Below are 10804 nucleotides of genomic sequence, written 5' to 3' on the forward strand. Positions count from 1 at the left end.
TAGGGAGAAATTCTGTCTTGGTCGGGCATGAGAATTAAAAGCCAAGGAAGCTATGGGAAGTTATCCTTTCTTTGCACTTTTATCTGGGACATTCTTTTAGACACTCTAAAATGAAGGTGAAAAGAACTGCCACTTTTGTATTTTTCATTCAAAAGGAAACAATTAAATACATGGTTGCCAAAGTTATTTCATTCAGATTTTGTTGTAGTTTATTTTTCTCTCCCTTGCCGTGTAGCCAGCCATATGAAGACAATGGCTAGCAGGAAAAACTGAGTGTCCAAAGGACACAGCCATCTATTCCTATTTCTTTTAATTATTCCTTGCTCCTCAGTTTTAATCAAACTTTTTGGTTACATATCTAGTAAATAAAGCAGAACCTAAAACATATTACAGTTCAAGACACTTGTTGTCCTATTGAAGTTGCTGGTCATTGAGAAAAATGTAGTCAGTAAGACACTGGCTTACAAAGAGCACTGGTTGGTTTCATTATGCAACAAAGCAAACTCCAATTGATCTGGAATCCATACAACACAAAAAGGCATTCATGCAAGTAAAACAACAGTAAAGTCAGACTGCAAGCAAAGTTATTTTGCCAAAGTTTTTTTGTATTTCACTCCAACACTTGTGTCACTTGCAAGAAATAAGTAAAAGAAAGGCACTACTCAGAGCCCCCTCTGGTAATACAATTGACAAGGGTTTTCCTTAATCACACTTTGGGAATTTCAATTAACAAAAATATAAACATTGATGCTGCTATAATTGTAAAATAACTCTAACAATAGTTACTTTGATTAATTGTTTCTATAATTTTCTTTACCTTAAGTTTTTCAAAGGATTGAAACTTTGCAAGTGCATGTGCTAATGAAGAAAACACCTAGCTTCCACTCAACTTAGAAAAATAAACAAACTTGTTTAAAATTTATTTAGGGTGCAGGATTGTGGTTTGAAAATTCACTTCTGCCACAATACCAAGTCACCCTTAGTGCACAATATAAACAGGAGAAATGGCTAGATTTAAAACCAAATTCTCAAAACAAACATTGTTAAGACTGGGTGGCACACAATAACATAGGTTTGAGCACAGATCTTGGAGTAGAAGGGTTGAGATCATCACAGGGGTGTTAACCCTTTAACTCCCAGGAGTGATTAACATGTTATGTCTCCCTATAATATCCATACATTATCCAGCAAAGATATGATGAGAATTCTCTAACTTATCAAGTACAGGTTTTTGTCTTGATCTAACACCAAATTCTCATAACTTAGTTACAATGAAATGTGTTGCAGCTATAGGGGAGAATTAACATCAGATCTGTGGGGTTTAAAGGGTTAACAGGTAAACCATGTCGAGTGATGACTGTGCAGTTTCTTCTTTACTTCATTAAGTTTAACGACATTTTAAACACAACTAGATGCATAATATGAATTGGGGTAATCATGTCCAATGAATGTCTTATCGGCATTCAGTTACTTATCTTTTGAAGGTACAGTTTTGACCAAATCTTCTAGTACCTTTCTCGCAAAATCACAAGTGTATCCAGTATAAATGTTGAATTTTTCCATGTTTGATCTATGACCGTCAACTCCATTGATGACCTTCTCACAGCTGTTAGTATCAATATCTTTAAACTTCCTTTTCAGAGAGTGATTCTTCAAGGAAAGATTCTTTGCTGAAGTAAATGCATTATTGTCATTCGCATCCTTGCATTTGATCTTGCAGTTGGAAATATTTCCCTTGGGGGAACTCAAATGTTCATCAAACAAACACTTGGTTTTGTTGGCTGAAGTAGATGTAATGTGTTTAACCCTATTAACATCCACACTGTAAAAAACCTTGGGTTCCTCTTGCACTTGACTTTCTGTTAAGTCTTTTCTGCCTGATGACAAATCAACCAAACTATTTTCGTTTTCACTTGTCTCCTGGACCATACTTTCACACTGAAAACCTTCTCCATTGGAAACATCAGTGAGATGCAGGTTTCCTTCAGGTTTGCTACCAGACATGAAAGGTTCAATGGTGGAGGAGGCAACTAGATTGACTTCATTGGCAGGGATGATTACATCAAAGTAATCAATATCCACTTCTGACATTCCTTGTGGTTCACTGCCAATTTTGCCACATACTATGTTTGGTGAAACAATAGTACTGATCTCATCTTCTGTGATCATCTGTTCCTTGGAATTAGTGTCTTCACAATTGAGAGCACTTTTGTTTGATCTTTCTATCTTGTCATTGTCAGATGAGCTTGATTTGTTGTCTATTGATGAGGCTAATTTATTTTCATCTTCTGTGGTCTCTTCTCTTATACTGAGTACAGGTTTATCTGACATTCCCCCTTTTTGGAGGTCTTCAGCTGTGACTGGACTTCTCTGATCTCTTGGGACCTCTTTGGAAGGACTACACTCTGTATTGCCTGTGTCTAACCCACACTTTTCATCTTTCTCTACTTTTTCCCCAGGACTGGTAGGAAAGACTACCCCTTGAGGTTTCTTGATCTTAGCAGCCTTTCTTGTGAAGAGCTGACCTCTTGCCTTCGTCTTCTTGGGCTGCTGTGTTATGGAACTCATGAAGCATGTTACAGAATGAGGGATCCTGTACTTCTGTAATGGAGAATAATCCAGCAGAGATTGGAAGACATGCATGTTCACTCTAGTATTTATAGTTTCCCCTTGTGACAGTCTGTGTTTATGCACAATCGGAATGATTCTCCTCGGCTTGACAACCTGAACAAACTTTTGCAGCTCTTCAAAAGAACAATGATCAGAGTATGGAACTACAAAAACATTATCCAAATTGGCAAAGGGGTTTTTCCCACCAACATAAAGGCATGTTGGTAAAATAGCAATGGTTGGTTCTTCAGAGTTCCAAGCCTGCATGTTCTTCCTAGTTATTTCATTATTTTTCACAATCCTTATTCTGACTTTGTCAATCTCACAAGTAAATACATTCGGCATTTCAATTAGTTCCAAAGTTTCTCTTCTTGAAGGATCCACTCCAATCCACGTTCGGAACGCTTTAGCGATGGTGTGGACAAGCATCTCTTTGCCTAGGTTATGAAGCCCCAAAACCACATTGTGCTCTGAATGTCTTCGAATAATCTCGAGGATCTTGATAGTTGCTTCAGTACGAGAAGGAAAAATACAATTGGGATCACAGTAAGTATTGTCAAGATACAGCACATCAAATACTCTTCTGTTAATGGCAGAATGTGTTGCTATGCGTTCACAATGACGAAAATCCCCGGTATAGAGGATTTTCCCAAAGTAACCTTCGAAAATAAACATAACAGAACCTGGGCAATGGTTTGCGTCGATCAAAGTTACGGACATAGTTTCTTGGCCTTGCTCGTCCAGGTTTATAATGATGTGTTCGTCCAAAGGTAAACCAGTCACGAGGTCGCTATTAACTCCAAGCTTTGCTGTTACAAGCTTCTTTGTCAGTTCTGAACAGTAAATGGTGTGAGTGTTCCAAGAAGAAGTAAGACCAGCCGTATGGTCTGCATGCATGTGAGAAAGAAAGAAAATCCTCGAGTGTGGACACTGCCTCAATCTCCAAAAGTCCACTGCTATTGGTGTACCAGGAATTACCGCTCCGTTCATTGCTAATGCTTCACTTCTTTTAATTCTTCTAGCTTTCAAAAGAAGACTGTTAATAATTTGAAAGGCCTACCGTCTGGTGACGACGCCATACAACAACTCTTCTAGACCAGATGTCCCTTGTGTTTCGATTTCGCGCGTTTTGGAATTTTTATGACCCAGAATTCCCTGGGGGTAACCAGTCTCGCCGCAAGCAACATCACAACCAAGTCGCCAACACGAGACTACTATAATCTCTAACGAAGCACGCGAACTTGAATGGTACATTTTACACACACTCATAAAAAAAGAAAAACAAATAAAAACAAATAATAACTTTCGAAGGAAATGGATGCCTGAACTCTAGGTAACAGAGAATTGCGTCTGGATGGTATGAAATGATACAAAACAACCAGGGCTACTGAAAACACTTCTACCAAATATTTCATGAAAACATAACGATTAGGGTGTACATGAAAGATCGTTGGAGTTGTTTCGTATTCATTTATGTTCATATTTTCTTGCTGTGGCGATATCTACACCGGTAATTGATGAAAGTTTAATTTCATAGGCAACTGTTCTCAGCAGCAGAAAAGTCAAGTCGAAGGACGCAAAATCAAGATGAAGATTTAAAATCGCCCGAAAGGATGCGAATCCATGGGTGCTTATATGCTACGGGTGTATAAAGAGCTGGACCTCTAGATACTTCAATTCTCAAGAAATAAATACTAACAGAAGTAACAACAGAACCATGCCTCTTTTAATCTGTTCTTTGCATTACTCTTACACCTTCAATAAATAAATAGATAGCCACCTCGCGCGAAATAAAGAACATGTACAGACTGAAGGCTGTACAAAAAATTTATTGTGGCCCGAAAAAGGTAAATCTTCCGGGAGGAGAATATCTAAAGTCCAGAAAAGAGTAGCCATATTTCCCCATTCCCAGACTTGAGAAATGTTTTGGGACCCAAAAACCCTAAAATGAGGCCTAACGGACCTTTAAATCTTTACAGTATTTAACCCTTACACTTTAGCGGTTCTTAAAATTTACTTCAAACGTTGGCAACTTTTATTAGAATAACAAGAAAATCAAACACTTGAAAAATTTAGAATTCTCATCTGATAAATATATTCATCTCTATAACTTAAATCTTTTTTTTTCCTTTACAAAACTTCAGATCAAAAATCTAATTCAATTTAATTTCTTAGCTCTATACAAAATTAGCCACGACTAAAAAAAAACGGTCTATAAGATCAAAATATGTTGCTGCTTGAAATATTTCGTCTTTAGTCTACTTCGGTTTCTTCCAGGATGTATTCGGAATGAAAGCGGAAATTCAACGTAAGGCTTGTAAATGCATCAGGTATCATGCAGTCCCATGGTTAATTTTGCGCACACTTTTCGGTAACATACAATGGCCGTCACAAAGCTTTTTACCAAAAGGATTTAGGAAATTTTATAAGCTTTAAATTTGAGCCCCTCTCTCACAGGGAGTTCACACTCTCCACCACCCCCAATCCGTCCTCCCTGTCAAGCGCGCCCGCTTGTATGTACTGTAACACAACCCTTGGAGTCGTGGTGCGCTGCTCTTAGTTGGAAATACTAGAGTAACTACTACAATTGCGAAAGTACTAGAGTAACTACAAGATCCGAGCTTATACCCCCCCCCCCCCCCTCAACCCACCCGTGCCTATCCTCTTGTCCCTCCCCTGGGTTGAACATATGGTTTAAAGATTCTTTGTTCCATCTCCATCCATCTATTGTGCGTCCCCATGTCTGCCTTCAGAGGAGCTGCTTCTTGAACTGTTTGTCCTGGTTCCTCTGTGCACCTGTTTGAGTTCATTAAACGACGAGGCAAACTGAGTCTTCTTCTGTGGTCGGGGAGGTTTCCTAAAATAAAGTACATGGAAAACATTGACACTCAGTTATAATGATAGACACGACTTCATCTTCTCCCAAAAAGAAAAGCAAAATCTGAGACAAAGTTACAAGAAAATACCCAACCTTTGTACGTTCTGATCAGTAGACCACAAAATTATACTCATTGCAATATTGCACAGCCTCTATTTAAAACACTTACGCGTCATTTCCTTCAGAGATCTGAAGAGAAGCAACCTCCCCTGCGATTTTAGTGATTCTTAGAGCAGAGGAAGACCCACTGAAAAAAATACATAAATAAATAAATAAATAGATAAACAAAAAGACTCAATGGTTCGGATGTACTTCAGCTCACTTCATGGTCGATACGTAAAATATCTTTGTCACGCTCATTCTCTACCATCAGTACGCAATTTCTCCACAGTGATCTCTCCACATTTACTGTGATAATGACTGTGAGGATTTGTTTAACAATCAATATCATAATGTTCTTGGACAAATCAATTTACTTTACACAAAAGTTCGGATGGGTACCAACACCAATAAATTAACGAGGAAACGTGATAATATGCCGAGGGCAACGCGCCGTAGACTAGCATCCCATCTGAAAGAGAGTACCAGTACTCCTCTTCACCTTGTGCTACAGCAACCGGGAAGGGTCCAGCAGCTAAGCTGGTCCTCCACGGATACTCCTCTCCCTACCCCCGCCCCCACCATTTTCAATGACAAAGACCTTGCTAATCAATATACATGTTCGACTGATTTGCACGAACAGTCCCAGAGTCTGTTAGTTTGATGTACCTTTGTCTGTCCTTAGAAGCCGAAGGAGAATCTTCTCCAATTGTTATTTGTGGTGTTTTAACTGTAGTGGATCTAGAAGAGGATCTTTTACCAGATACCCCTCCGCTCCCCGGAAGACTTGACCTTCTCATCATTATTGGACCTGAAAAGAAAAGCAAGCAAAAACCAAGAGAAATCAACTTGTAGAATGAATAAGCTTAACATTACTTAACAGTTCTTCCCACAACACAATGATCCCCACATTTCACTCGTCACATAGGACACATAAGTTGACGACTTAATTTTAGCGGGAAAAAAAAAACTTAGGGGACTATGACTGTGTAAAGCTCAGTGATACACTGTTGAGTCACGACATAACCATGGAATTTTTCATTTTTAACTAATTGAGCCACTTCACGACATTGCCCTCAACTTACAAAAACACTCACTTGGAAATTTACACGAATGAATCAATGTCAGTATATGGGCAACTGTGCACCTACCTGCCTCCCCTTTCAAAGTATAAGGCCAGCACTGACCTTTTCCAGCCCTTTCTTTTGTTAACGAGGATGCCGAGCCTCCAAGCTGAGAATTACGTTTAGTCAGTTTTTTTCCAATTTCTATTTGAGCAGCATCACTCACAGCTCTCCTGTCCTTCACTTCACAACTGGCTGATGAAGCTGAGCTGGAGCCACTTAATGAATGGCTTGTACTCTGGATGAAATTAAAATAAGCATATCATATAAACTATCTTTCCATATGGCATTTAAGTGTCGCAAAACCGAAAACAACATAGCCAGAGCGGCCAATCAGAGCAAAAAAATTATCACGAGGGGCGAATAGGAGCTCGAGGTGACATAAAAAGCCAGCTAGCTTCTTGAAATGCTGAATAACCGCTAAAAATCTTCTCACAAACGTTGCCGTAGGATTCTAAATCCACGGACAATCATTCAAAATCCCCCTCTTCCTTCCAAAAACACAATATCGGAGGTGTTAACAAGCCTTCGATCTCAGAACTTCCTCAAAAAGATAGCATTACTACCTTTGAATCGTCACTATCCTTCCCCAAGGACTCGAGTGACTGCGACAGACTAGGCGACTGAGACTTGATTGTTTTACGCCCTAACAAGAGACACATGTACAGCTTGGTTACATATGAACCTAGTATGTGGCCAACTTACTATAAAGTTTTCTATAGCACAGTAGTAGAGTAATTCAGATCACGAAATTTAGAAATTCGAAGGCCTAGGGTTTGACTCCTAACTGGGATTCAGATTTTCCCTCACTAAGATGTTTTCCTTTTTCCCAAGTTTGTGACTAAAAGAATCACATCTCAGATGTTCTTTGATACCACTCCAGTGCAAAATATTTCCGAGTGAAATCCGAAACTGCGATGCTAGGCAATAAGATAGAAACGGAATGTAAAGCCACAAAATAATGAAACTATAACGCTACCAATTAATCATTGTGCCGAAAAAGGTGTTACGTGTTCTTGCTATGTTTATTTTCGACGATCAGGGAGCTGTTGACCAAAAAAAAGGTTTTGTGGAACTTTCAACATCCCTGCCACAAAAAAACCACATAACCGCCAGAAAAGGAAGTGTCACTGTCCTTTTTAGTTCACAATTTAAGATCGTAAACTAGCATTCTTTTGATAATCGTCTTGAAGTAAAAGGATAAACCTTTGATACGCCAATTGTTTTCTTTTCTTCTGCCAGCAATGAAAAGGCTAATTACCAGAGAGCATATGATAATAAAGTCATTACCAGTGGGTTTCTTGATAGATTGCTGGGAGCTGTTCAACACATCTTCCCTTCCTATGGTTGTATGAGGACGAGTCTTCTTCTCAGTTGTTATCTAAGGGTAAAACAAAAAAGATTAACGCAATGTCATCATCACCGTGATCCACTGGCAGAGGTAATCACTAACATTTCAGCAGAAAGTAAGGCTTGAAAAAAGAATTCAGCTTTCCACAAAGCTTGAACCTGTGACTTCCAGATACAAGTAGAGCCACAAACAAACTTTAGAGTTAATAGGATTTTTTGCCCGAGCTACCCATTGATTTCTATTTTATGCTGAAATTCAAAATATCAAAACTACGTTGAATGAATTTGTTGTCTGAAATTCCTTCAAATGTAGATGAATCCGGCATGAATTCGTCGTTCATTTTTTTATGACACAGATTCCTTAATGTCATAGTTATAAACCACAAGATAAGTTTACCCCGTTCCTCTTGAGTTTTGCCTCCCTACTGTCCGCTGTTAGTGTACTATCTCCTGTTGGAACTCTCAGCACTTCGGCAGTCCTTGCTCTTCTTAGTACTGGAGAAAGTAATGACGAGTAAAGACTGATAAACACTGAAAAACCGCTGTCTATAACTCAGAGAAATGAGAGAGAACTTTTAACTGTGGAACTCTGGTAAAATGAATCCTTTCTGACTATGACTGTAAAAGGAAAGTAATAGAAACCCAAACCCCATAAAATGCACCTCCCACAAAGCAGAAGCAAATGAGCACGTACCACACATAGTTCGTCCATCATCGCAGATGGTACAAATTTTCTTTTCTTTTTTCCCTACTAAGTTATTTTGGTTCAGCGCCGTTTAAATGCGAGCAAGTGCGAATTTAACAGCCACGCCCTCAGTTCTCTACAAATACACCGAGCCAAGTGTAATAACAGAACCCTAACATAAGAGTACATTTGGTTGCAAACATTTCACCAAATTTGAAAAGATGTCGCTTAAAATCAAACCCTCACCCTTTTCTTGCTTAACCGGTACAGTTTTCTTTTCAAATGGATACAAAGGCTTTCTGGTGGGAGCTGCAAAGAAATCTTCAAATTAGGAACAAGACCAAGTAAAGCTTGATGTTAGGGAACAAGCCGAATAAACTGGTCAATTATGCGCTTAGGTAAGGAAAGTATTCCCGCAATTATTATGTTACCAAATGCACTTCTGAAAAAATACATAAATGTCTAGCTAAAAAAACTAGTCAAAACATTTGACAGCGCTTGCTGTGAGAAAAATACCCTGAACTGCTCACGTTCAGATACATGCTGTCTTGAAGCAATCTATGGAGTGGTAATTCTAAGCGAGGTGGTCTATGTATACAACTGTCATTTAACTTGCCACTTAGTCGGCCTCTTGGTGTTATTCTGATCCATGCTCAGATTTATACAGTATCTTCAATTCAGTCAGGTTGAAATTTAGAAGATAAATTGTAATTTCAGAAATGTTAATAATATTATTATATTAGATATTTCACTCAGCTCGGAATTACAAACTTTGGAAATATCATCGAAAAGTGAATGTTAATGTACATGGTGATCAGTATTATTTAGTTTTTAGCGATGAGTTATAGCCACGAGACTATGAAATGGGTTGAGATTATTAGAATTGTATTTTGTTATAGAATCATCATCATCATCATCACCGAAATGTGCTAAAGAACGTGACACAATGACGGAGATAGAATTTTATATCATGGATAATGAATTGGGCGTATCTAAAAGAAGGTATCGTCAAGCGCACAAATTTATTCGACGTTACTGAGCTGGTCATGATAGCACAAATCAGTTTTTTTTTCAATACCTAACGGCTAAGTTTATCATATATGCTGCTGTTGCGCATTACTTTATGCGTTTGAATTTTACATTTTAATTTATAATTTAGCTAGCTATATAAACAGCACCTTTAGCTTTTGTTTTACTGGTAGAAGCTTTAGCAGCAGCTGAAGCAGTTGTCTTTGTGGATGTACGTGCATTTCTTGGCCTTGTGGAGCCCTTCGCTGTACACAAAGGGTCTGTTAAAAAACGTGCATGTGCAGTGTGAGTGCAATACGCAAACTATTACCTTCTAATTCAAGTGGCTAGTTTACATTTACAAAAGTCGTCATTTACAACCCATCTAAATCTTCGACATCCTAACTAAGCCATCGTTGCTTCTTCTTGATTTATCAATACCTCAATTGTGTTTTTCTATCTCACCAGACTGTTTTGTAATCTCCTTCAAGGTGAAGACAGTTTTGCAAGACTTAGATGGAATCAAAATGTCTTGACAAAGTTAATAAAACCTTCTTGTTTCCCAAGAGAGAATTTGGTCTTAAAGTGACACCCCATTAATACCCTTCCTATCCAACCTAACAGGGAAATATGTTTGCCAGTTTTATGGCCACCATCAATTATATGAAAGAAAATGAAAACTTAACACGTCAGAAAAGAGTACTTCCTATGCTACTGGCGAGGTGAGAGATGCCTGTACTACTTTCGTTGACAATAGTAAAGAGCTACGGTTTTGGAATGGGACAGGCATCAAATACAACTCCTGTTGAATAACATCTAGAGAGTAAGTAGATAACAGAGAAGAAAAACACGGAAGACAGACTCCTAAACTGAGCCTGTGTACATATAGTGCAGGTGCAAAGAAATCATTAATCAAAAAGAAGTAAAAATGAAGTAGTTAACACATTGACCCCTAAGAGTGACTAGCATGTAATTTCTCCTCACATCATCACAACTGAATCAAACATTAGGGTCATGAGAATAAAGGAAGTGACCACCAAAGAGGATCGT

At 38.4% G+C, this 10804-nt stretch overlaps 2 protein-coding genes across 5 annotated transcripts in view; both read right to left on the minus strand.

Annotated features, from left to right (window-relative positions):
• Window positions 1-584: 584 nt before the first annotated feature.
• Window positions 585-3738, minus strand: LOC113669948 (5' exonuclease Apollo). The gene has a single exon (XM_089202531.1). It carries the CDS (start codon window positions 3598-3600, stop codon window positions 1468-1470), a length of 2133 nt encoding a protein of 710 aa, XP_089058657.1. The 5' UTR covers window positions 3601-3738; the 3' UTR covers window positions 585-1467.
• A 576-nt stretch (window positions 3739-4314) lies between these two features.
• LOC113669947 (uncharacterized) overlaps window positions 4315-10804 on the minus strand; it is a 21182-nt gene continuing 14692 nt past the window's right edge. For 2 of the 4 annotated variants that reach the window (XM_089205155.1, XM_089205152.1), the window contains 9 exons: window positions 9925-10035; window positions 8993-9055; window positions 8459-8556; window positions 8002-8092; window positions 7278-7357; window positions 6775-6949; window positions 6257-6398; window positions 5658-5735; window positions 4315-5467 (listed from right to left, as the gene is read on the minus strand). In XM_089205155.1, the coding sequence (XP_089061281.1) occupies window positions 5335-5467; window positions 5658-5735; window positions 6257-6398; window positions 6775-6949; window positions 7278-7357; window positions 8002-8092; window positions 8459-8556; window positions 8993-9055; window positions 9925-10035 (971 nt within the window). In that variant the 3' untranslated portion in view covers window positions 4315-5334. The remainder of the gene's footprint in view (window positions 5468-5657; window positions 5736-6256; window positions 6399-6774; window positions 6950-7277; window positions 7358-8001; window positions 8093-8458; window positions 8557-8992; window positions 9056-9924; window positions 10036-10804) is intronic. The other 2 variants (XM_089205154.1, XM_089205153.1) reach the window with 2 other exon arrangements.

The sequence above is a fragment of the Pocillopora damicornis genome, chromosome 4 (assembly GCF_964200805.1).
Source record: "Pocillopora damicornis chromosome 4, jaPocDami1.2, whole genome shotgun sequence".
Classification (NCBI taxonomy): Eukaryota; Metazoa; Cnidaria; class Anthozoa; order Scleractinia; family Pocilloporidae; genus Pocillopora; species Pocillopora damicornis.

Bases quoted from the DNA above. Each gene is read 5' to 3' on its own strand.
- LOC113669948 (XM_089202531.1), bottom strand. From the start codon at position 3,600: ATGAACGGAGCGGTAATTCCTGGTACACCAATAGCAGTGGACTTTTGG.